At 36.7% G+C, this 27,495-nt stretch overlaps 3 protein-coding genes across 4 annotated transcripts; all 3 read right to left on the bottom strand.

Annotated features, from left to right (window-relative positions):
- Positions 1-283: 283 nt before the first annotated feature.
- LOC141614841 (protein STRICTOSIDINE SYNTHASE-LIKE 3-like) lies at positions 284-2,407 on the bottom strand. 2 transcript variants are annotated; one of them, XR_012529411.1, is made up of 5 exons: positions 1,805-2,252; positions 1,418-1,693; positions 1,071-1,238; positions 403-964; positions 284-322 (listed from the first exon to the last, which is right to left on the bottom strand). XR_012529411.1 is itself a non-coding variant. In XM_074433568.1 (4 exons), the coding sequence occupies exons 1-4, from the start codon at positions 2,134-2,136 to the stop codon at positions 547-549; spliced, it is 1,194 nt and encodes a 397-aa protein (XP_074289669.1). In that variant the 5' UTR covers positions 2,137-2,407; the 3' UTR covers positions 284-546. The 2 variants fall into 2 exon arrangements, 1 of the variants encoding a protein (XP_074289669.1); XM_074433568.1 differs by having other exon boundaries at positions 284-964; positions 1,805-2,407.
- Positions 2,408-2,620: 213 nt separating this feature from the next.
- LOC141614832 (ubiquitin carboxyl-terminal hydrolase 8) lies at positions 2,621-11,475 on the bottom strand. The gene is made up of 13 exons (XM_074433559.1): positions 11,199-11,475; positions 10,231-10,476; positions 9,351-9,486; positions 8,560-8,619; positions 8,360-8,455; positions 7,292-7,642; positions 7,064-7,204; positions 6,743-6,913; positions 6,080-6,337; positions 5,821-5,969; positions 4,871-5,422; positions 3,786-4,059; positions 2,621-3,266 (listed from the first exon to the last, which is right to left on the bottom strand). Exons 1-13 carry the CDS (start codon positions 11,321-11,323, stop codon positions 3,147-3,149), a joined length of 2,679 nt encoding a protein of 892 aa, XP_074289660.1. The 5' UTR covers positions 11,324-11,475; the 3' UTR covers positions 2,621-3,146.
- Positions 11,476-20,859: 9,384 nt separating this feature from the next.
- LOC141614821 (dnaJ protein homolog ANJ1) lies at positions 20,860-24,085 on the bottom strand. Its single transcript, XM_074433551.1, has 6 exons — positions 23,877-24,085; positions 22,835-22,997; positions 22,589-22,736; positions 21,955-22,231; positions 21,469-21,667; positions 20,860-21,370 (listed from the first exon to the last, which is right to left on the bottom strand). The coding sequence occupies exons 1-6, from the start codon at positions 24,024-24,026 to the stop codon at positions 21,051-21,053; spliced, it is 1,257 nt and encodes a 418-aa protein (XP_074289652.1). The 5' UTR covers positions 24,027-24,085; the 3' UTR covers positions 20,860-21,050.
- Positions 24,086-27,495: the final 3,410 nt, after the last annotated feature.

The raw sequence follows: 27,495 nt of genomic DNA, 5'->3' as shown, positions 1-27,495 counted from the left end.
TCGCTGTCCCAGACTCCCAGTCGTTTGGTTGAAGTAATTTTTCAGAGAAAAGAATATAACGTAAGTTTCATCACTAAATCGTTGTATTTATCCCACGATCTTACGATCCTATCTACAATCCAATTCAATCTTTAAAAAAAAAAAAGATTTTGTTATATAATGACGTTGTAAAATCACGTTCTGTATAGGTTGTAAAAACACGGAAATGTAATGATACTAATGTGATTATTATGAGAATGACTACTAATCGATACAATTCATAGCACAATTTTGATTATCTTACTCGATGCAATTGTCGTCACAATTTATATTATAAGGTTATCTGAAAATTATTGTTATGTATGTGTTTCGACATCATTGTATCCAAGTGAGACAGAAATCACTGAAGAGTCGGAGATGTACAACAATGTATACCATTAAACATGTAATACTACAAGATTTCCGGGATTTCCACAGTCGGGCTCCTGTTGTTTCGACTCAACTACTGAACCTCGAACACTGAACTTAATAAGAACAAAACACGAATGTCAGCAATTCAACAGCATATCAGCTAGAGAATGATGAACCCAGGTCATAGATAGCGATGAAAGGCATTAAGACACTCGCAATCCAAAGTTTCCCGTCTTTCTCCTCTACTTCACTTATCGCTTTCACAACTTTCCCAGAACGATCCTCCAAAATCTGCAAGATTTCACCAGCAGGGTTGTACTTGACAATGATGCCATGAGGAAATCCCCCAACAAAGAGCATAAACTGATACTTCGCTTTGATTGGTAACTTCAGTAGCAAATCCCGTAATTTTGTTTGGGTTGCTAACCAGTAATTGGAGCTGCTACGTCGACAATGCAACGCTACCCAAAAGTCCCCGTCTTGATTGGTCCTCACGTTGTCTGGGAATCCAGGCAAGATTGCGAATATGTCTGATGTTCCCGCCTTTTCACCTTTCAGCCAGTATCTGATCAGCCTGTTTGAAATTTCACACATTAAGTACATTATTCTGAAAATTTATACTCAGTATATTTCATATCGTTACATCGAAGCACAGTAATCGGCTAAATACAATGCAGTACCTGCCAATAGTACCTTCACAGAAAATAAAGAAAGAGCCATCTTTGCTCAGTGTAACGCCGTTAGGGAATTGAATGTTACTCATGAGAACAGTAGTTTCTTTTGTCACTGGATCATACTTCAACACCCTACCACTATTTTCCGAGGCGAATACCAGCTGCATGAAATGCCTAAAACCATTTTACTCTTATCAGATCTCAAGTCATCAAATCGAAAATAATCAACTTTTAACACAGTTTTATTAAAACACATTAACCAGCAGAAGACAGTATGGCTCCACTGGATATAACCTGGTGACGTAAACTCATTTTCCTCAAGCGAGTTTTAAAAGTACACATGAGAAACATACCTTCTCTGATAGGCAGTACTGCTATCAGTGAAATAAACATTTCCCTGATCATCAATATCCAAGTCATTTGTAAACCTCAAGGGCACTCCTCCTGCTTCAGTTGCAAGAGATGTAGCCAGACCGCCATCTGGGCCGACTTTCATCAAACCGAAATAAGCATCTGCAATGTACAGTTCACCGGTCTTCTTGTTGAATCTAAGGCCTAATGGTCTCCCACATATATGCTCGTGCTGTAAGTAGTCTAATGGAGACGGCTTTGGGTCGCATAAACTAGACCTGGATTTCAAAACACAGGATTTTAGTCTATGATGAGAATGCAACCAGTCACTGTAAGTATACATTGCAGGAAAAATATTTCTTGTTAAAATTGACAGGAGAGGAACAAACCGGTTAGGAGAAGTGTAAGCAAAATCAGTCCAATGATCACCATTCCAGAATACGACCCGACCATCAGCAACGCCAGTGTACGGACCTCGCCCAAGTGGGTCAAACACAATACTTTCAGGTCCATGGATTTGACCCAGGAACTTAATTTCAGACTTCTGCAACAGGTTATTTGGGTCTTTGTTGGTTGGGATTACAGACCAGACAGGCAAGTCCACTTTGTAAGACACAAAATCCGGAAAATCAGAAATTCCGCTGTGTTTAAACGGGTCAACTGCACAGTACACAGCTAGAGCCAAAAGGAAGCCCGCCAGTACCCTGGTGCGCCCGTTCATGGGTACAGATCGGGTTTTAAGGGAAATTGAGGTGCTGTTAATGTGTGTGAGTGAAAAAGAAAGAAGCTTTGGTGAGAAATGTAGTAGTGGTGATGAATATATGGAAGAAATATGGTAGTTGAGAGAAGAATATGCAATTGGAACGACGTCAAGTTTGGAAAATGCAAGAAGCGCAGGTAACAAACAGAAAGGTTATGAGAATGAAATCATTTTGTTTTTATTGTAATTTACGGAATATTTGTTAACTACTATAAATGTATGTATAAACTTGCTAAAGCGCTCTCGCAATTCAGCGTTAAATAGAGCAATAATCCGTATGAAAATAGAACAACTTTGGGTTTGGAACTTGAGTTTGATCGAAACTTGCATTCCGAAAGGACTATTATTATTATATCTTACCAATAATCTGTATGAAAATAGAACAAATAATGAAAGAATGAAGGAATGTAGATCAGAGTAGGAATAGATAAAACTGTCGGACACGGAGCTAAAAATGAGTTGCTTATCTGATTAATCGAAAAGTCGAGTACATCTCTAAACAATTACAATAGACTAAAAAGAATACAATGCAGCTTCGAGGCGAATCGCACAAGCAGCCATCGAAAGAAAATAGAACAAGGGAGAACAAAGAATACAATGTGTTTAGGGCTACAGGCACTTATAACTTCGAAAAAATGGGTTAGTACTTAGTAGAGGAATCTATAACCGGAAAATGTGGTGAAGATGGCTTACCCTAGTATCAAGCTCGGCTACTCGACTATTAATTGTCAGCCTTGGTTCTATTAACGAAGTTGACAGTCTTCAACTCTTCTTTGTTTCATCGTCAAGTTACTCAAGTAACTCCCAAGCACCCCAGAAAATACGGAGCCAGAGACGAACAGATGCCTACCTCTTAGTTAGACTCTATGCTCGGAGCACTAAATAAATAAATGAATAAATAAATTGATGGCTTTCTGGTGAGTACAACTCATCTCAGGTGTGTCCCCCCAACGACGACAGATGCACAATGGCTACTCTGAATCTTCAACTCTTCTATAGAAAAGAACATAAGCTGCTGACGTCTTTATCTTATCTTCGCTGATGGGGTAGACTCTGCTATCGTCAAAGTCGTACCATTTTCCGCCTCCATGCTACATCACCAAAAAATTGAATTGTACATGTTGAGTTAATGTGTTTGAATCCATGCAATACAACAACTTTACCTCCCTCCTATGTTAAATTAAGGGGAGTCGGATGTACGCAGTTTTACCGTTGTGAAGTGAAACAGAGAGATGTGATGATGACCCATAATGAAACCTGCGTCTAGAATGGCACCGACCGACTACTATTAAATAATATAAGAAGCGATTACATTTTCCAGAGCCAAAGAAGAGCGAGTCTTTTGCTCAATTTTAAATGAAACAGTCAAAATCATGCCTTTACATGAAACTCAAGCAGTTAATGAGCATTTTTTTTTTTTGGTATAATATAAGCATTATTTATAAAATTGTCAAAATGCTACTGGATGTCAGCCTGTCAGGTGTTAATAGGGGGGGCACCGGAATCAGCTCTACTGAAAGTTGTGATTTAACTAAAATTCGGGAGGACTCCTGTTTGGAATGCCTTTCGGAGGAAAAGAGATAATTGATGCTCCAGAAACAGAGACTTACATGAACAAAAGCAGTGTAATGGCCGCCTCCCAAGCTTCCATAGTGATTACTTATGGCATAAAGCACGTAACGACAGGGTGCTTGCACATTCTTCTGGGCGATATACGTAGTCAAATCAAGATCGTCGATTGGGAAGTCAACAAACGTCTCCAGCTTGTTCTTTGTGTATCTGCTGTATGAGAATCTTTTCAAGTGAATAACAAGGATTTCTGGGAGTCTCCAAAGATCTAGTTTTTTAGTTGCTTGACGATGCTCCTTACATCCAGGACAGTACCTAGTAAAAAGAATCAAGAAAAGGGCGTTGAGAACCGGAAAAAAGGTTGACAGCCTAAGGAAATAAGTTCATTACTTAATTTGAATTCGGAAAGCCAGGGCATTTTAGAAGAGGGACCTTGACAGCTTGTTTTGTACAAGGCCATAAAATAAATAAATAGTTCAGATTTTTGTGTGTAATTTTACTTTTGAGAGAATCCCAGACTCCCGGTCATAAATGGATGTCTACTCTACAGTAATATAACAGCGCCAATATATAATTATTTACAAAAGGGGTAGTTATGTGAAGCAATAAAAACCAATGCCAGATGCCTGGTGGTGATTACCATTACCACGGAGACATTGGGGGATATTCTAAGTATGACAATAGCATAGCCTTAGTTCCGAAACGCAAAATTAGGATCATTAGATCAAGCTTTATTGTAATTGTACTTGGATAGGTTAGTGCAGCACCACAAAATACCCACGCTACTTGGATAAGGTTAGTTCAACTTACAAGCCTAAAAGTGACGAGAGGAGCAGCTAAAGACAAGAATAGTCAATACTCAATAACCCTACTTCATTATTAAGCCAAGAAATTAACTGTTCCAGATGCATGTGAAACGCTATAAAAGATGGTAAATGAATTCATGAGAAGATTCTAATAGCAGAAGACTAAAGTTGATGATCGCGTTGAAAAAGCGAGGATGAGAAAAGTGAACGTTAACCCCAAAAAATTTACAAGAAACGTTATCATCAAATGCACCAACGATAAGGATATAGAGTTATGCAGCAAATATCACATTCTCAAAATCTAAGGCAGATGAACTTACCACATATCCTCAGGTCCCAGAGGCTCTTCTTTCAAAAAAGCCTCAAGGCATCTATAAAGAGAGACAGATTCCTGGGGTCTTTTGGCCAGAAATCCCGACTTAAAAATTTCAGGTAGAGTGCTTAGAAGAACAGTATCATAGAGTTCAGTCTTCCTCTCCGGCCAAGAAACAACAACATTAAATCTTTTTGGCAAGTCCTCAAGAGCCACAGGATCGGCTAATTCTATCTTGGTATTTTTCAATCCTTTATCATCTGTAAGATAAAAGAGGAACTCACTATCACCTGCTATGTTAACACTGTCGCTACTAACATCTTTTGAATCAATGCTTGAATCACTATTGACAAGATCTGCAGTATTCTCTGCCATAGTCGCCACCTGGGTGCACTCATTGGCATCCACAGCCATATCATCTTTAGGCATAAGGAAAGGATGAAGCAACCTCATATATAAATTACAGAGATCAGATCCATTAATCTTGTTGCTGATTCTAGCCACGAGAGGCATGCCAAATGCTTTCCAGCTTGAAGTAGGCTTCCCATGGATATACTGCCTGGAATAGAACTTCTTATCAGAGTACACCAAAACAGAACGGCGTGAAAAAATGAGAAAGGATCAGCTATCAACTATCATAATAATATTATTATGCAAATTTTAAGCTTAAATCATCCAAGCTCTCACAGGCGACTAACTTATTATTTGTCAGTATTTCATCATTACGAAAACTCGACACAATTTCTTACAAAGAAAGCAGTATGATCAAATGTCAACTATAATAATATGAGTAGTATCTTTCCAAATTTTAAGCTTGCATCATCCAAGCTATCAAATGATTACTTGTCACTATTTATGATTAAGAAATCTCCACATGATGTCTTACACAAACTCCTAGACAACCAACTCAATCCAAAAGATCAATATCCAGGATAGCAAAAAAAACATTGTACTCACTCTTCCAGCTCCTGATGCATGAAAACAACAGTAACTGCTCCTTCAGTATCTTTTGGTAGCCGATAAGCTACTAAACGATCCTCATCTCTTATCAGGGACAATGAATCAGCTGGATCTTCCAGAAAACGAATAATACGGTGGTTGAATATCTGAAAATAATATGTTCCATGTTAAAAACGAGGATATCGGCAAATTAAATGTGAAAACTCACAGTATTAAATTCCATACGGGAATTAAACAAGTCACAAGCGAGGCTTACCTCAGCCACCAATAGTGTTTCATCCACAGACAACGAACAAGCAGTGGCCAAGGCCTGAATGAGGTCTTCACTTTTCCCATACTTGGGCACAGTGACTGTCACCACCGTACGACTGGTGTCACCATCAGTGTCCATGACTGTCAATGCCATCGTCCGCATTGTGGTTGAAGGTAGGGGTAGTGATACATACATGAAGGGATCAAAAGTAACAGAAACCTTTCTGCAAACTGGACAAACTAAGGTGGACTTATATTGACCCTACAACAGATGAACGAAAATATAAGCAACAGTCCAGAGCCAACATCAAGTGTAAAACTGCAGAAGGGTTTACATTATTATCCATCAGAAGAGCTGTTTCAAAAGGCAAGTTTATGACTCGACAATAACAATAACAACAACAACGAAAATATTGCCCAAGTGCTACAAGGGTTTCTGTGAATTGCGGGCTATGAGGCGGTCACATGCATACAATTTTAACCCTCTATTAGCAATACATAGAGGAATCAAAATTGCACCGAGAATTGTATAAAGTGATTGTTATTTCACCTCGAGGAAAGAAAAAAAACATTAGGCTACTGAGCCAAGTTGCTTTATTCCATAATTATTTCCTTCTTGAAATGGAATCAAGCGTACAGGATAAATGGACTAGAGAAGCAAACTTACTTGACACACATCAACAATGATAGAATCATTTCGAGCCAGATGGTTCTGCCAATACTCATCAGCCACTTCTTCATCCGGTCGATCATCCTCGTCCTTAGCTTCTACATAGGGCTTTAACTTAACGCGGTTCAAATCTTCATGGAGTCCATCCAACAAGAAAGCAAGCAACTCCTGCATGATCAAAGTCGGCAATTTCCACTTTCAAAACTGAAACTTCTCTAAATTGAAGGTAACTAAGATGTATAAGTGGACAAGAAAGAGACAGGCAGGAAAGACAATAATCGAAGAATTCTTAAACCACATATTGAAAGGTATACTGACTTGGGAATCATGTTGATTGAAACCACTGAATTGAGGAGCAAAACGGGAAAGCTTTGCTTTAAATGTTCTCGGTGCAACGGAAGTCGCTCCAGGAGCCCACAACTTCCTTATCAAATCTCCAAAAGCCCAAGCAATTTCACCCTAGTGACAGGGTACATGAAACATTAGATAATATTCATACACAGTAAAACAACAAAATGCAGTTTAACAGCAGAATGTAACACATACATCCATTCCCAACGGATTATCTCGATTGATTTCTTTGTTGTAGTCTCCCAGAAAATAGTCAACAAGCTTCGGAGTGTGTGCTAAGCATTGAAGAGCACTGTTCATGAAACATGTATTACCAAGATTTTGCAATCCTACCAATCCCAAAGGACCTGACTCGCCAGCGCTACCACTAAAAGTAGTGGAATTAGTCCTAGGAAAATGGTAAATATTTCCAGTGCTGCCATTTGATGTTGTAGACACACTTGAAGAAGAGGCTGCTGCATCGGTCAGCTCAGAAAACTCGTCTCTCCTCCCATCTCTGGATCTAGGTGAATCCGACAAACCATATATTTGCAATTCCAGGAGGATCTAAGTAACAGACAACGGACTGTCATATCAAGATATGAAGCATGCGGAATGTATTTGAAAGTTAGGAGTTGGGACACATGCAATAAACGGAGTGTGAATTAAACTAGTGGCTAGGATGTTGTTTGCAACGAAAGAAGACAAGAAAACAAGGTGCTTCACACTGACATATTACCAAAAAGAAAAGGAACTATTCTGACACACAAGTCACATTCAAAACACCCAAAATATGTGATCGATACTCCCATGGTCGTATCTCACTATCTCCTCAGACTTGCAGAACAACAATGAATAGCTAATGGTCCGTTAGAATTGAAGCAAAATCCTAACCAAAGAGAAACATGAAGAGGCCAATTTCTATCTGCTTTTACTGCCCCTTGGGTTTCTAACGTTATATACAACATTGCTAATCTACATAGGAATCTATCTCTTTCCGATCAACATTCATTTTCTAGGACAGTTGTTCCCCAAATGAAGAAATAAAAATCCAGAAAGGATAAAATGGTTTTAGTTTGTTTACCAAGAAACAAGATATAGTAACCAACAACTGTCAATATCCATTACGCAGTGAAGAAACTTATACTCCGTATTAACAAAATATGGCAGACAGAGTTTCTCATGTACAGAAATTACAGTCATCGTCAGTAAGTGCATGTACAATTTCAAGGCCAGTAATCAATGAACTTAAACAGTTAAAGGCAAGACAACTCAATGATTTACCTCGTCATCAGATTGGCGCAGGAGATCCTTCGGAGGTGAGGTTTTCTCATTCATGAAAAAGTGGCTTGTCCTGCCAGAGAAGTCCCGTATGTGCAGCTGTGCATATTGACATAATCACAAAAACATTCACCTCCTCCCAGGAGAAGAAATCTCAATAAAAATAGAACGAGAACTTCGGAATGAGGACTACAGATACATACCAACTCAGTCTCAATATTAAATATTTTGCAAGCTCGTCTAAAGAGTTCAGCAGCATTATCCTGACAAAAGCATTATCCAAAGTCAGAAAAAAGATTCCGCCTCAATATTAGATTTTTCGCAAGCATGATCAAAGAGCCCAGCTTATCCTGACCAAATCATAATCTAAAGTGTCAGAGAAATCTATAGAGGAGGCAAGGCATAATAATTAAACATGAAAAAACAAAAATCTTGAACCCCTCTAATTCAACCTTTCTACTCTTCGTAACTAAGAAAAATATTAGCCCTTAACTGTCATAAGCAACGGGAGAACGTAGATGGACAAAGCAAGTGACAGCAGTATAACGATATTCACTAATACATCGATACTAAATTTCCACCTTGAATATGTACGGATATCACTTTGGCCATCGCACAGGAACACTATTCCAATACATAAGATTAAACTTCAATATCATCTACACAATATCACAAACCAGAAATCCATGTCTAGGTATTGAACAAGATGCAGCGTACTTAATGGGCTAGGCGAAGTAATGGCAACATGGTGCTGAATATTAGATGCGACAGTGAGAACTGAGACACTTTATCACAACCGAGTTATCAGCTATATTTACAGCCCATTGATCGAGATCAGGCCGAACTGATGCTGAGAGTAAGTCTCAAATCAAGATCTAACACCATGAATGGCCATTACAAGAAATAACATCTGGATCACAAACCTAACTATTCTAACGATTAACGTAGGACCTCCATCGTAGAGAAGATATTAATAAAGGTTAAACAGACATACCTTTTTACTTATCTTGACCCCAAGTGAATTTGTTTCCCGTAAAACAGAGAGCCTGAGTTGTAAAGGATAGACATCTGCCATATCAACGTCCGTAAAACTTTTGTTCCGCTTTATTGCAGATTTAGAATCACTATGCCTACACAGAAATTCTGGAATTAATCTCAGAGCTCAGATACTTTGAGCAGGTATGAACTTCGAAACATCAGAAATTCCAAAAAGTGAAAAGCTCTCAAGAATCTTCTTTGAAGTATCCCTTTGTGACTAATAAGTATGACGAAAGATGGTAGCATGCAACAAAGACTAAACTTGCTCAATAGCCATCATATACAGATGCAATAGATAAGCTGACAGTCTTGTGTAGGCGTGGTGACATTCACTTCGCGTGGTGTACTGTGATACTACTAACAATCCTCGTAAAGAGAAATGATCAACACTGAATTATTGCCCTCTTGTGTAGGTTGCACAGAAGTGAACGTCGTCTTACTTTACAATCCCCTAGTTTTTGCTAGATGGGATAAGTACTCCAATTAACAGCGTAGTAAGTACACCTAAACCATCGAATCTTCCACATTACAGAGATGCATCTCAATCCTCATCCATGGAATTGATAACTGATTATATACTGAAATTTAACGTTGAACCTTTCATATTTCAAGGCAAGCCTTTGACTTTCAACGGTTATTGCCAGCTAAGCTAACAAACATTCACCACATCATAATCGACAAAGTTAATACCAAAAAAAGAACAAAACACACGTGTAAAATGCACATTGAACTCCACTTATCACTCAATACCCCGCAAACACACCACAAACTAGCATGTTCCAAATACGATTTGACTAAACTATTGAAAAACAGAAATCGTACAAACAATGGCTGACCATTTAAGTGCGTGCAACCACATATCGCCGGAAACAAGAGCATAATCACGGCTAGAGACACCAGCTTCACAAGTCTCATTACTTTTTTCCTCCTCTTTCTTGAGATTAAACAAAAGATCGGAGCTAAAAATGTTGTTGATGAGCTTCATCGCACCAGCATAAGATGATGCGGCCGATGCACTGAATAAAACACCTCTTTTCTCACTCTCATTTGTTGCCGATGCATCTTGTGCTTCCTTCCACCACCTTTTTCCACAACATCATATACAACTCAATTACATTTCCATCGAATTCAAAATAAAAATGCAGTACAAGATTATCAAATTAATTCATCGATCAATTCATCGTTACACATATCAAAGATTTAATTACATTTCAGTCAAAATCAAGATGCAGTAAGATCGTATCACCTAATCGATCAATTAACCGATTCATTCACTGTTTCACATACATAACATCCTTCGTCTAAAGATTCAACAACATTTCAATCAAAACCTAAATCAAAATGCACTAACAAGATGATCGTATCAACTAATCAATCAATTATTGGATTAGCTCATCGTTTCACATACATAATATCGTTCATCAAAATAAAAACCAAAAATGCAGTACGAGATTATCGAATTGACTGATTTATACATTTAACATCGTTTTAGTGCACTACGGGATTATTAAATCAACTAATCAATCAATCAATCCATTAATTCATTGATTCACATACATAATATCGTTCGTCTAAGATTCAATTACACATAAATCAAGATCAAAACACAGTACGAGATTATCAAATCCACTAATCAATCAATAAACCGATTAACTTATCGATTCGCATACCTAACATCGTTCGTCTAAGATTCAATCACATTTCAGTCGAAATCAAATCATCAAAATGCAGTACGAGATTAGTAAACTAATTACTATTATAACAAAAAAAAATGATCGATTCGATTATTAGAAGGATCGATTACCGGAGAGGAACGAGGTAAACGCGCTGTTCATCATCGGAGGCGGAGGTGACGGCGGAAGACGACGGAGGAAGCGGCGGCGTTGGCGGCGGAACGGCGGATGAAGATTCAGGCGAAAGAGAATCCATAATTAGAGAAGATGATGAGAGAGAAAGTATGTGGTGGTGGAATTTCTCAAGTGAGCTGGAAAATGGAAATAATGACTCAAAAATGAGGGAGACAAACGGTAACGGAGAGGCAGACAAAATGGCAAAGAATATGCGATTGGATGTTGCTATGTTACTACACAAAATGTATGTTGAGTTACTCTCCACTTAGAATTTAATGAAATCCATTCGAATAATCCAACCCGAATAATGTGTCTAGAATTGCTTTCGATTTCATATAAACTAGTTTAGTTCCCGTGAATATATATTGAGTTTTACTTTTTTTTTTTTTAGTGTATTATATTTATGAAATTTAAATTAACTAATTTTTTTTTTTTTTTTACGTTTCTCATCGTTATATTTAAGTTAAAATCGTATTGTTCATGAAATAAGTATTTCAATGAAAGTTTTTCCTATTACCGAGAGATTAATGGTGTTATTTTATAAAGTTTTAATGATAATATATTTTTAGCCGCAATTTTTTATCATAGAAAATCAATGAATTTTTTTCGTATGATTCTTTAAACAAAAAAAAAAGAATTCATTTTTATATCATAAAAAAATTGGAGATAATTTTGTGTAGAATATAAAATACTAAATGACATAAATATATAAACTATAAATCTGAAAGATTATGTGTATTATAACCCACCATACTTAGGCTCTGTTCTTTTGATCAAAACTAATCGATCTGAATCGAATCGAACTTATAGGATCGAATCGAATCGAATCAACTTATAGGATCTCGAATCGAATCGAATCAACTTATAGAATCTGAATCAACTTATATGATCTCGAATCAATCAATCGAATCGAACTTATAGGATCTGAAGTGAACTTAAATTAGGTGAGGTATAGGATCTAAACTGAACTGAACTGAACTTATAGGATCTGAACTGAACTGAACTTATAGGATCTGAACTGAACTTATAGGATATGAAGTGAACTTAAATTAAGTGACTTTAAGTCCAAAAGAACGGGACCTTATAGAATATGCTAAAAATAACTAAACTTTATTTAAGGAAATATGTTTAGGCGGAAAAATTTGGAGTTTCGCCTATTCTTTTAGTAAATAGGGGGATGTTCGTTGTCCTGTAAATTCGTTATCCTTAAATCACTTGATAACAACCATTCTAAAGTTGAAACTAGCCTGAGCTCGAAATGTCCGACTCGAATTGATCGGACCTAGATATTTTATTTCTATGATTTTTAAACTTTAATTGTCATCTATTAACCATCGTTCTTAAATTATTTGATAAACAACACATGCGAAACTAGTCTGAACTAGAAATGGTCCAACTCAATCTGATCATATTTGGATGCTTAATTCTATATATGTTATTGTTCTCATTTGCATGTTACTTTTCCACCTTTTGTAATTTTTAAAAGTATCTATCTCTTGATTTTAAGGTCTTTGCATTAAAATGGAAACTTAAAGAATTGACAATGATGAAAAACGTAACTAATTAAAAGATCAATAAAATGTTCGTATTGACAGTATAATTCTGGTTCAAAAGGAGAAAAGTTCAAAGTTAACATATAATTACATTCATATTTTAGTTTTATTTTGGTTACCCCATATCTTATAATGAATATCGACATATTTAAATATACAAGTTATCAAAATAATTTTTTTTTTTTACAGTTATCAAAATAAAATATTATGTTACCAAAATAAACAATTTTTTACACATTTATTAACTTACTTAGTTGAACTTTGTGCCATTAAACAGGTCTTTAATAAAAAAAATAGTCTTATAGAATAATTTGTGATGTTAAACACAAAGGTAAAAATATATTAAACGTGACGGACCGTACCTAATTAGACAATGAGTAGATTATATAACATGTTTTATGCAGTTGTATGATGTAGAATCCGAACTGTGTATTAAAGTTTCGAGTTTTGTTTAAAAGAATCTGAGCTATGCTATAAAGTTTTTGAACTCACACACTTAAACATAAAAAAATAAGCTCTTATAAAACTCAGAAAAATTACACATAAGCTCAGATTAATGTATAAGATTGTACAATACTTATTATACAACTAATTGTATATGTGCTAATTAGACGAGCAACCAAAAAAGATAGGGCGTGCGGGGTAAAGTGGTAAACGTCTAAACGTGCAAATTAACCAATGGGCAATGGCCCATGAAAGGGAGACAGACAACTAAGCAGGCAGTCGTACATTGGTGGGTCAGTGGGTCAAAGACGGCCCAAATTCAGAAGCCTCATAAATGAAACAAGGACATAGCCAGCGAGGGCCCAACTTCTGATCAAATGTCCAAAGTTAAAGGGAGTGTCTCAATTACTCCGCAAATAACATTGTACAACCTGTTGTATGATAATAGTATACAACAGGCCCACTTTACATCTCACAGCCTAATTTAATACTTATTTTTTTTAAAAAAAAAACAACTAAACCTCAAACAAATCAGACGATACACACCTCTCCCAAAATCAAACTCAAAAACCCTCTCAACTTCAACCTAAAAATGGAGAAAAAAGACCAATTGACAATTCCATCAAGAAGGAAGAATGCATGTAACAATATTCAAAGGTAAGTTCTTCATCAATTTGTACTATTGATATGTATTTTATCATTTTTACCCAAATTATTAGAACCCTAATTTTTGTGTTTGATACCGTTTTCCCCAATTTTCATATTTGTTTGATGTTTCATGATTGTTTTCATGTTTATGATCAGTAACGAATTGAAATTGTACAAGTAACACATCTTGTTCGAATCTGGTCCATTTTAATTTTGTGATAATGGTTGAAGGTTGTATTAAAAATCATAAACAATGAATGGTTGTTGTCAGTAATGGTAGTATGTTGCGTATAATCGTTTTTAATTACGAGCAAAGAAATTGGTAGGGCTTTAATGAAATACTAAAATAGTATAAGTGGAATATTGGTTGCACAATACTTTATGTCTATATGCTAGTTATGAAGATTACGACTCTAGTCTGATTGGGTTAATTACATAGCAAATCAATAATGAAAAATGAAGCAACTACATTGACATTGAAACATATGAACTTATGACTCCACAACCATGTTAATTTGAGTTTGCAGGGCACGATTGAATTTTTCGTCTGTTAAGCACATTGAATTTTTTGTCTGTTAAGCAGATGGAATTTTTTGTCTATTAATCTCAGTTTCGGTCTTCGAGTTTCTTTTGCTCCTCATACTGAGTTTGTTGGGCACCATTCTTCTGTGCAATTTATTGACCTATTAGTTTTAATATATAGTATCTTTTAGTTAGTATGTAAAAATGTTCAATTACATAAAAGATGTAGAGCTGTTGTGTAAAGATTACGAGTTTTCATACAAAGATTTTGAGTTTAAAATTTAATGTGAGTTTCGGTCTTCGAGTTTCTTTTGCTCCTCATATTGAGTTTGCAGGTCACACGCATTCTTCTGTGCAATTTATTGAGCTATTAGCTTTAATGTATAGTATCTTTTATTTATTATGTAAAAATGTTGAAATTACATAAACATGTAGAGCTATGGTGTAAAGATTACGAGTTTTCATGCAAAGATTTTGAGTTCACAATTTAATACTACAAACTAGGTTTGTTTTAGTTTATTTCCTAATTGGTTTTGTCTATTCTTTTTATTAGACCTTTGAAAAGATCAAAAAATGATGAAGAAGAAGACACTGATGACGACAATGATCTGAAAATGTTTCCTCGCTTGGAGACAAGGATGTCTCCGGCAAAAGTAGTGAAACTCATCAACAAATTATCACCCACTCAAAAAGAAAGTTCAAGTCGCATAACTTTTTAGAATCAAATACGCCTTCGAGATTGTCAACTATGTGGGAAATGAAGTTAAATCAAAAGCATGTTCTTTGGTCGATGAGCTAGTTCAAAAAGTCTCCAAGTGATTTATTATACGAAATTTTCTTATAGATCGTAACTATGTATGTTGTTTTTTAAGATAATAACTATTTCATGTTTGAGGTACAAGATTGGAATTACATGACCGTATTTTTGGGCATATTCTAAGATTTCGAGTTTTATATGATACAATTTGGGCTTTCTTTTCGAGCTCCGTAACAAAGGTTTCGAGCTTCGTAAGAAATGTTTCGAGCTCTGTAATTTTATACGCTAAAATTGCAATAAACAATAACTATATACAAATTTCCGAAAGAAAGGTTTCGAGCTTCGTAAGTAAGGTTTCGAACTCTGTAATTTTATACGTTAAAAATTGCAATAAACCATGACTATGTATAAATTTTTGCAAGAAAGGTTTCGTATGTAACTATTAGAGCTAAAAAAGAAAGGTTTCGAACTCTGTAATTTTATACGCTAAATTGAAATAAACATGACCACGTACAAATTTTTGTAAGAAAGGTTTCGAGCTACGTATGTAACTATTCGTGCTACTTAAGAAAGATGTCGAGCTACGTATGTAACTATTCGAGCTACTTAAGAAAGATGTCGAGCTCTGTAATTTTTTACGCTAGATTGCATAAACCATGACTACTTTTCGAGCTCCGCAAGACCGCAAGAAAGAATTTGAGCTGCGTAAGAAAGATTTCGAGCTCGGTAATTTAATACGCTAAATTGCAATAAACCATGACTATGACACATCTTTTAAATCTCATCATAAATACAACCATAAACTAATAGAATTTGTGTCCATACGAAACAAACACACTGAATTAAACGACTACAACTACTACTAAATAAGTTTCAACAAAGTTAAATTACAAGTTTAAAAAACTATAGATGATAATCCTACGACGACATCAGAATATCGTGAAGATCAACGTGGCTATTACCATGATTATTAGTAAGAGGCACAACTCCGCTCTATCTCCCCTTTCTCTCGCACGAGTCTTAGCGGCTTTGAATAAGCTTCATAAGCATCAGCGTCTGAATCAAATATACGCCCAATCAATTCCGATTGCTCAGCTTCAACACAAGAAAAAGAATTGTTGGCACCTGAAAAAATATATTAATGACGTATTACATTTAGATTAAATAACCGTTCAACGTCTATTTACGATATTAACAAATTATGATTTAATGAGGTATCATATAAATTTTCCGAGCTAAGTTAATTATGTATTATACGCAAAACATATCGAGCAAGACAAGTAACTTACTGAGCTATTCAATAAAATTATTGAGTAAACAAACAGTTATTAACTATTACCTTTACGAGGAGATATAGCTTCATAATGTTTCTCCAAATCCATTGATATTGATTCAATAATACTATTTCCATTGAAGTATCAATTTTCTTAGAAGTCTCACTGGCCATTGGTGATGATAAATCTATTGTTTCATCTACCAAAATACCTTCGTCCACAACTGATTCTTGAGGATACAAGATGCAAAAAAAAAGAGAATTACTAGTATCTTATACAACGTATGATGCCAAAACTATGAAACCAATTGCAAAAACCACCGACCCACTGAGTTATCATGTAAATTTACCGAGCAAATGTAAAATCATCATATATATCAAACAGTCATGAGCAATACTAGTAACCTATTGAGCTGCCATGTAATTTTCCCGAACAAAATTAAAATTTTAATATATACCAAACAAACAGAGCAAAACTCACAACCTATACGAGCTATTCAACAGACTTATCGAGCCGAACATATATTCAAAGTCGGAAAATTAACGAGCTATTCAATAGACTTATCGAGCTATTCAAATTTTAATATATATATATCAAACAAACAGAGCAAAACACACAACCTAGACGAGTTATTCAACAGACTTATCGAGCCGAACATATATTCAAAGTCGAAAAATTAATGAGCTATTCAACAGACTTATCAAGCTATTAAAATTTTAATATATATCAAACAAACAGAGCAAAACTGACAACCTATACGAGCTATTCAAGCGACTTATCGAGCCGAACATATATTCAAAGTCGAAAAAATAACGAGCTTTTCAACAGACTTATCGAGCTAGTTTAGCCTTGTAAAATTGACGCAAATCATATCTTCTATGAGATACCATTGCAAAAATTCATGGATTTAATGACGAAAATTCTAAGTTTCAGTACAAATATATTGACGTAACACATAAAACTAACGATTATTACCTTGACAAGGAGATTTCTCGTCTAGTTGTCTTTTCAAATTCATTGATACTTGATTAAAAGCAGCAATTTTCATTGACATTCCAAATTCCTTAGAAACTCCGTTCTCTATTGCTGGTGATAAATTTTAATCATCCACCGTAAAAACTTCATCATCCATATATTCTAACTCTTGTATAGATCTTTGATTCTGATTAAAGATTGTGAATTACTATAGATGAAAAAATAATATTGATGGAATAGATAATTGAGTAACTACATAATTGAAATCAGTTAGAAAAATATGTAGAGAGAGAGAGAGAGAGAGAGGGAGAAAATTTTGGACTGCGTTGAACATTTAGTTGCAAAATTTTTGATTTAGTTTTACATAAATTAGGAAAATAAAAATTAGGGATGGAAAAGACTAAACTAGCCTTGGTTGTATATTAATACTATACCACAGGAGGTATAGTCTATTAACTGCAATTACTCCCTTCGTTCCGATCATTTGTTATCTTTTTTACTTTTGGGTATCTCAGTCAGTTGTTATCTTTTTTATTTTAGGGATGCATTTGATGAGCAATTTGATCATTCAAACTCAATTTGGTCCACTTGTCATCTAATAATTGACTCCCTCTTCTTTCCTTGGTCTTTGTGCCAAAACCAAAGGACAACAATTGACCGGGACGGAGGGAGTATTTGTTTATTTTCTATTTTAGGAATGACTTTGAGGACAGTTTGATCCTCCACGCTCAATTTAATCCACTTATCATCTGATTGACCCTTCCTATTTCTTTGGTCTTTTTGCCAAAATCCAAAGTAAACAATTCAAAGGTAACAAAATAATCAGGACGGAAGAAGTAGTTGTTAACCTATTTAGTTCTCATCATGGAGATGTTAGCTAGCTTAGCCGGTACAATTATAAGGGGTAATAATTTGATACTCATGACCTGAATTCTAACCCGTCAAGGTTATATTCATCCTTATGAGTTATGACTCCCTTTACACACCAAAAAACACTGTTATTTTGTTAGTATACAATCTTAAGCGGGGAAGATTATTGTATCTGGTTTGCGTTACCCCTGGGTATCCGGAGTCATTCTGGCGAGTCAATTTTCATTCAACAATGGATTATTAATTGGCTGCACTTTCTCAAGAAATCAGATGACTATATTTCAGCCGTCTCCGCTTTTATTGCTACCTTGTGGCAGTTATGGTGTTTGAGAAATAAAACCATTTTTCAACTCTTCTCCTGATTTTCTTGGAACCATGTGATTGATTAGTGTTGATACCAATAACAATATTTGGGTTCAGAATCAGTTGCATGGTTGGATGTCGAGTAGGGAGGTTTTGGACCCTACTGGGCATGCAGTGAGGATCCTCTGTCCTATTTGGTGTCCCATTTCGTGTCCCACTTCATACACATTTTGACACATCAACAAATTACCACATTTATTGTGTATTTTTTATTTGCAACAAGTGATGTGTCAAGATGTATATGGAATGGGACACAGAATGAGACACAATAGTGGGACAGAAGATCCTCACTGCTGAGCATGAGGGGGCTTCAATCATCATCAACCACTATCCTTATATGTTGTTGGGTCCTCAGCTTTGTCCGACTCTTCCCATTCATATCAAATGTGATGCTACTTGGAAATCAAACTTCAAAGCTACAGGGGGATGGTATTTTTAGGATTATTCGGGCTCTATCTTTCACTTTGGTCATTCCTCCTTTTGGGCGAAATCACCAATCCAAGCTGAAGCTATGGCACTTAAAGCCGCTATTGTGGACGTTACTTCTCAGGGTTTTCGGCATTTGGATGTGGCTTCTGATTGTTTGAATCTGGTCCTGCAGGTTAATGGTTTTGCGGAAACAGCTCAGGATGTACAATCGACCATCCGTTGTCTTACGACAATTATTTTATCATGTCACTGTTTTTCTCTTAGTCACTGTCCTAGGTATCTGAATAAGATTGCTCATACTATTGCTAAGTCCATAGCATAGTTCGTAATCTTTTCACTCTAACAAAAAAAAAATCAAGTGAGTTTGATTTTTTTTTTTTTTTTTTGGGTACAAAAGAGGGCAAAGCCCGAGAGGACTCACACTTGATAGTAAGTATCACAAATTCTCATTTATATCGATATAGCATTTAAAGAGAATGGTGGTCAACTCACACTCACCTTACTCTTAATGAGGATTAAGAATATATATAAATTAAAAATCACCCCACTCATTTCATGATCGGTGTTCTTGCAAAATTTTAATTTGTCCGAATAATTTGCATGTTATGTAATACTCCCTCCCAGTCACTATAATGTTCTCTTTTTCCCAAAACAGATTATTCAACTAATGTTCCTCTTTCTATTTTTAGAAACTTTTACTCTTATTTTATTCATTCCTCTCTCCTATCACCAAACCCCACACAACTCTTTTTCTCCTATTTTATTACTTTCCTTTATGTTTTGGCCCCATAATTCTTTATTTAACTACTAATAATTCATTCATCTCTCCTATCACCAACCCCACAACTCTTTTACTCATATTTTAATTCTTTTCCTTAATTATTGTGCCCATATCAAATGGGAACAATATAGTGACTGGGAGGGAGTAGGACAAGAAATGGGAACAATATAGTGACTGAGAGGGAGTATAAACTTGTCCTACACGAATTACATCACCTTGTACAACTACAAAATGTACCACAAATTCTTGTTTGTGACGGCACATATCCGTCACTCTTGAGTGACGGATACCATTTTACCTCACAAAGTACCCACTTTTTCTCTCTCTGCAATACTATTCATATGGTCCCCTTTCTCCACTAACCCATTTTGTTACCATTTTAACTCATAAAATATCCGCCACAAATGGTAACCCGTCACAAGGAAGACCAATTGAAAATGTACTCCCTACCCAGTTGTAACTAATTGTTTACCTTTAATTTGAAAATCTCACACAATGAATATAAATGGTAAATAATGATTGAGACGAAGCGAGCATCTAATCAAATAGATGAACTTGTCTATAACATTCATAGATTTGGCATTCAAGACGGAACTTTAAAACTAGTTCGTCTACCTGTAATATAAACAGCTTCCAGTAGACAATGAAGCAGGAAACAATGCAGTTTCGCTGGCACTGTATAGGAAAGAAAGCCAGGAGGATTGCTATGCTCTCTGGTGTACTCAACTGGTCCGCCGGAAATGGATTACGTTTTCCTCCAATCTCAACCCAAGTAACCACTAATCATTTTGAACGTATAGTTACCCTTTCCCCCCGCCCTTACCCTCCAAACTATTCTTCCAGAAAATCATTTGGTATTATCGGTTAACAAGAACTCGATGACACTCACACTGCTGTATTGTGGGTGATAGACTGAGAGACAAAAGGGTGTTCGTAACAAAGCATGTTTTCTGTCACAGTGTTGAACAAGCCTTCAACACGAATCTTCAACACATCGCGTTTCTGGCAAAAACACTATATTGTGAAATGCAGTTCAGCAAATGGAATTACATGTTCTAGACAAAGATGCAAACATTTAAAGATCTGCATGAAGTCGCTAAAATGTTCAGCAATGTGTACTGCAAATGCTCTAAAAAGAGAGTTTCAAAATTAGCAGTAGCTTTCAAGTATTCAGATTACATATAATAACACTACTGCTGTGCACATTGGACTCTTTGACCACCCTGTGGCTCATCGTCTTCATCATAAGCCTCTTGTTGAGCCTGAGCTTGTCGCCTCCTCATCTCCTCCTCAATATTCACATCATGCATTGTAGTTTCTTCACATTCGTCCAGCTCCATGTCCGACAGCAGCATTGACGGTTTAGGTGGCAGGACGGCCTCAAGTGCTGTGACCTGGTCAGGGCTAAGAGAGTCCGGAAATTCAACAGTGAAGTGGATGTACATCTTGCCCTTCATGAATGGCCTCTGGTATATTGGCATCCCCTCGTCATCTATTGCTTTAAATTGATCTGCGCACACACGATGACAGATTTCACCACACAATCAGAAACTACAATAACCTATAACATTAAAGAAAATACTGTCAAAACCGGAACAAGTCACTAACCAGGTTTGATGACTTCCCCAGGATTCGACTTGATAAGCAGCTGCCTGCCGTCTAGGTGTGTTAAGACAAATCTGAACCCACAGAGCGCCTCAGTGAGGCTCAAAGTATGCTCGTAAAACAGGTCTGAACCCTTTCTCTTAAACTTAGGGTGCTCTTTCTGCTGAAGGACAAACACAATATCCCCTGTGATAGTCTCAGGCTGCAGAAACACAAAACATATTATCAGCATCGAGTAAAATCAAACCCTGGACATAACAACAACAACAACAACATCCGAGCCTTAATCAAAAAATGATTTGGGATCAGCTGATATGAACCATCCTTTAAAACCGTTAATGGATGAACGCACACCTCAAAATGCGAAAAATAGAAAAGAAGAAGTGAAAAACGGAAGGTGAGTGAAACATAATACAAAAGCCAGGTAACCCTTGGACATAAGCATTGCCTAAATAGAGGTAGTAGAAGAGATGTTAATACACTACATACCGCTTCATCAGCTTCCCCGGTGAAGGTAATTTTCTGTCCATTTTGCATTCCCCTCTCCACAACAACCTCTAGAACCTTCTTCTCCGGCACAACTTTGTCACCCTTGCACTGAGGGCACCGATCCTTGTCACTGATTGTCTCTCCAGTTCCCTTACATTCGTTACAAGGATGCTGCATTTGTTGGATCATTGACGGACCAAGATGCCTAACTGACACCTTCATCCCAGTTCCTTGACATCCACCACACGTCATTGAAGCGCCAGATTTCGACCCTTTCCTGTAACAAGCATAACCCATCAACACATCAGGTTCAAAACTCACAATCACCAGTAAATATCATCACATGAAACACAAATTCTTGAGTAAGACGGTTTTCTTTCTTTCTTTTTTTTTTTTTTTTAAGAAAGGATCAATTCATTAATAAATAGTCATACGACATCTGCAACATGTGTCAAATTTGACCAGATACAAATTAACTAGAACCAAATAAAATAAAATCTCGTTCAAAGAAAGATCTGTAAACTTGAATTGCTCCAAAGCACATCCTCTATCATATCACCTCAAACAGAGTAAGGCGGTTTTCTGCTAATGTCGGTTAGATAGGAAAATAGCCTCAACATGTAGGTGTACTTACCCACTGCACTTAGAGCAGATAACATTGCGAGACAGAGAGAGTTTCTTCGTAGTTCCGCTGTAGAGATCCTCAAGTGACACCTTAAGAGGGTGAATCACATCTTCACCTCTCCTCTGCCTTCTGCCGCGGCTGCTACCACCACCACCACCTGATCAGGACCAAAAAATAATCATAATTACACCATTGTTACCCACAATAACCTAAATTACAGCAGACCAGTTCAGTACAGGCGAACAGAGTAATTACCAAATGGATTTCCTCCAAAGAATGAACTGAAGATATCAAAAGGATCATGCATTCCGCCACCTCCACCCATTCCTTCCTTAAGTGCATCTTCACCATACTGATCGTAAATTTCACGTTTCTCTGGATCGCTCAGTACCTCATAAGCATGAGCCAACTCCTTAAACTGCTCCACACAAAATAAACATCCAAATTAAGTTTTCCATCAAGAATAAATTCTTACAAGTTTTCTATACAACTTTGAGGAAACCAGTGGCGGATAGATTGGCTCTGCTAATTTTCCACTTTAGAATGGAGGGGATGAGATTCGAACCTGTGACCTTTTAGTCGCACTAAAAGTGATACCATAAGAAACCATCTTACTAGTTGATTGTTGGAGTCCCATGTTCGGCTTTTTATTCTAATAGGCGAAACTAAAGGGACAGCCAGAGACTAAATCATTGCCTAAATTCCGGTGGCGCCCAATTTCGGGCCACTTCTCACATGCACCTCTTATTATTGGGGTCCCCACTTATTTTATGGGATTTATCCATTATTTTAGAAGTCCACATTTATTGCTTGTGAGATGGTGGCGCCAAAATTGGGCGCCACGGGTAACGCTAACCCATTTTCCAATTTAAAATCCTGGTTCTACCACTATTTACATGACTTTAAAATTCCAATATACTGTACCATTTCGTCTCGATAATTTGTTTACCTACACTTCTAATTAATCCCATTTCCATCATTTAATAGTGTCATCACAAATTTATAATCAATTGTTTAACTTCGATTAAAATAACTCTACCAACAAATAAAAAAGTTAAACAAAACAATCAAAATCACTCTTTTGATCTCGGCCATTTGTTTATCTTTTATAATTGTTGCGAGGTTATTCTAATCAAATGTAAACAAATGATTGAATCGTAGGGAGTATTCATCAAAATCAAACACCAACTAAAACAACCAAATTGCACCATACAAATATCATTACGTAAAACCGTCATACAAGAGACTTACTCCGATTAAATCAAATTAAAACAAGTGAAATTAAAAAGAAAAATACCTTCTCAGGATCACCACCTTTATCAGGATGATTCTTAATAGCAGCTTTCTTATACGCTTTCTTCAATTCATCAGGTGTAGCTTTCTGTGACACACCCAATATCTCATAATACCTCGTATTATCACTCTTCTTTGGCGCCCTTCCAAACATTTTCTCTTTCGGGAGTTTTCTCGTAGTTTTTCCAAGTTTGTTTGCGAAATTGGGAGTATTTGTGTGTGTATATATATAAGGTTGTTTAAATAGTGTGGACGGTTAGGATTGAAGGAGGAGCTTTCAGATTAGATCGTGACCGTTGATTTTGTGATTGGAAAAGATCTAGAATTGTCTGTTTTAATTTGGTTTATGTGGTGTGGCATTGGTTGAGGGGATTCTAGAGAGTTCTACCAGGGACTAGATCTTCTGACTACTTTTAAGGAATTTACGTTAATCTTTCCTTATTCGATTTTTTTTTACACTTAGTTTTCATTTCAGTCAACGTCAGAAAGTTGACTTTTTTTCGCCGGAAGTGGATTTCTGGTAGTCTTTCGCAAAATGAAGAAATAAAAGGTATTTGAAAGCCAAAAATAAAATAAAAGGTAGTTGTTCACAAATGACACTAAATAAAAGGTAGTTTCTAACAAAAAAACCCTCCTAAAAAATGTGAAAAAACTCTTCTCCATGCCCAACACCTTATCAAAAGTCTATTCAATCTCAATCTCCCTCTCCATCTTCGTCGTAAAATCACCTTTCTGTCACCTTCAACTACGTCTTTACATTCGACAACATTAGCTTATAGACTACTCACGATTCATCAACCTAATGTCCATGAATCCATCTCAAACATATTAAAGTACCCTTTTTTTCTCTTCATGCGAAGATGGTGGGTATAAGAAAACTAATGAGATAGTAGACAAGTAATCCTGAGAGTGAATCCATGATTATTTTCGAATAGTTAACACTAGGCGGCTTTGTTTGCCCATAATAGATCATTATTGTTGAAGAAGTATTTACCATGTCCTGATAAATTTCCATGGTGGTTTGTTTGATGAATTAGGATTTTGATTCGGGTAAGAGATGTACAAATTGAGGTGATTAATGTTGGGTTTAATCAATATTTATCGTCAATTATTAGGTTTAAGAAGTAAGCAATTAAATTTAACATGAAAATGACGACTTAACGTCGGAGAGTAGACTTTTTTTAGTCGGAAGTGGAATTCTGGTAGTCTTTTGCAAAAAAAAAAAATGAAAGGTAGTTGAAAACCAAAAATAAAATGAAAGGTAATCGTTCACAAATAACCCTAAATAAAAGGTAGTTTCTGACAAAAAACCCTACATTTAAACGACGTGCCAGTTTGTGATATGTACGATGGTTTTACAACATAAGTAAAGTGTAACACGGATTGAAACATTTATCGTAAGGGGATAAAGTGATTGCATTAAAATAGTTGTTTTATAACAAATTTGTGTAAGATTGTTTCACACGAATATGTAATGACGATATTATTTCATTAATTGACAACAAAATTGCTTTAACTTTATATATTATGTTGATATAAAAAAGTAAACAAATAATCGATGTAAAAGAAGCATGTATAATGTATTACTCTCTCCTATTCTGGATAACTATCCCATTGTTGAAATGACACAAGAATTAAAAAAGTGAGTGAATAGATGGAAATGACCAATGAAAAGTACTAATAGGATGGATTAAAGGTGGGTTGGGTTGTAAATAATGAAAAATAATAAGGGTAGTATAGTAATTATGTAAGAAAAAACATTACAAAAAAGGAACAATGAGACAGTTATGTAAATAGACGAAAATAGACAATAAGACAATTATCCAGAATAGGAGGGAGTAATACATTATACATGCTTCTTTTACATCGATTATTTATTACAAGAACTTACTTGTACTATAAAAGTTTTTTTTTTTTTTTTTTTTTTTTTTGCAGCGGTAAAGAAAGGTACACCTACATAAAGTTCGGGCAAACTACGCCCTTATTACACTTGTAAGTACACAAACTACAATACGAAAATTTAAAACTAGCAAAAGACCATGTCTGGTAGCAAAAACAAGTTGGTGGAGTACTAAATAATTGGCGCAAGACACCTTATCGTCGTTGTGCAAGCAGCTAACATTTCGTGGAAGCCTCCGATACCTGTGAGTTGCGGAGTGACGATAGCGTGGTGCACTTACGCCACAAGAGCCTAGAAAGGGATGGTGGATGACAGGCAATAGGCTGCATCCGATGGAGCATGAGCTCCTACACCAAGACAAACGGACTCTACAGTCACATGAACGACGGACCAACAAACCCAGCTTGTACAAAAACCACATCACATGAGTCTCCTCGACCAATTTTCTGTCCATAAATGCATTAAAGCACCGTCTACCGACGGATCCAACCCAAACCAGACACCAATCAATAGCCAACCTCCCGAGGATAATGAGACAGGACACCCAAAATATCCTTGAAAAAACGGCTAAATTTATTCGACGACACAAAAAACAGGAAAAAGCCATTTAACAGTAGTGAAAACCACCACAACCCTCCCAACCAAAAACACAGCCAAATCCGAACTCCACCTACCAAGCATCTCACACGAAAAGAACCCCAAACCCAAGACCTCACACCACTCGACTAAGACGGACACCAACGCATCACACAAACGACGACATAAAAGAACAAAAAAACTGACAGTCCTACCGGTCAACAGCCACAAACCAGCAAAGGACACCCATTTCACCACACAAAACCTCCCAGGACCACCGCCATACATGCAACCAATACCAACACCGACACACAGGACAAGGGACCCATTGGTGGGGGAAATGGGGGGATCACCAAACGGTCCCAAACTGACCCGAAAAGCTATGCTCCTAACCCGACACGACAAGGAAAATGGGTCGAGAGGTGGGGGAAGTGGGGGGATCACCAATCGGACCAAAAACCGACCCAAACACGAAATGCATAAAAACCGGGCAAAAGACCGATTGGTGGGGGAGATGGGGGGATCACCAATCGGTCCTAACCGATCCAAAGAGCAAGACTCAAAGACAGACACAACAAAAGACGAAACTCGTCAGAAACCACATCGGCACCACCACCACGGAGGCCGAAAAACGACAGGAAGACAAGAGCCTTACCAGGGGTTGGGGAAAGGGGATCACCCCTTGATTGCATGTACGGATTTCAGCGACAGGACGAGGAATCAGAGGGACAGGAGTCCCACGGTTAAAGCGGCAACCACGATCCGCCCAAAAACGAGGTGTCCGACCCGAGATAAAAAAGGGTGAGGTTCATAAAGGGTTAAACTAGGTGGGAGATGTGGGGGATCGCCGGAGACAAGCCCTTGGATGAGCCCATCACCGGCGATCAGGTAGGTGGAGAAGGGAGGAGTGTATGTGATTGGTGGCGGCGGCGGAAACAATGGCTTTTGTTTTAGGTTTTTCTAGAGAGAGGGGAGAGGAGAGTTAGTAGAGAGATAAAAACACTATAAAAGTATCAAAGTACATCTAAGTTAAAACTTTACTAGTTTGATTTCATCATTTTTATCTCTCATCCCAAAGACTTTTTATCTCTCATCCCAAGTTCAAATCCCTCCTCACCTTCAATTATAATGTGACTAAGTGTGTGTT

Source organism: Silene latifolia, chromosome 1, assembly GCF_048544455.1.
Source record: "Silene latifolia isolate original U9 population chromosome 1, ASM4854445v1, whole genome shotgun sequence".
In the NCBI taxonomy this organism is placed as follows: domain Eukaryota; kingdom Viridiplantae; phylum Streptophyta; class Magnoliopsida; order Caryophyllales; family Caryophyllaceae; genus Silene; species Silene latifolia.
The sequence above is the reverse complement of the archived record's forward strand: the minus strand, read 5'-3'. Positions and strand labels throughout refer to the sequence as shown.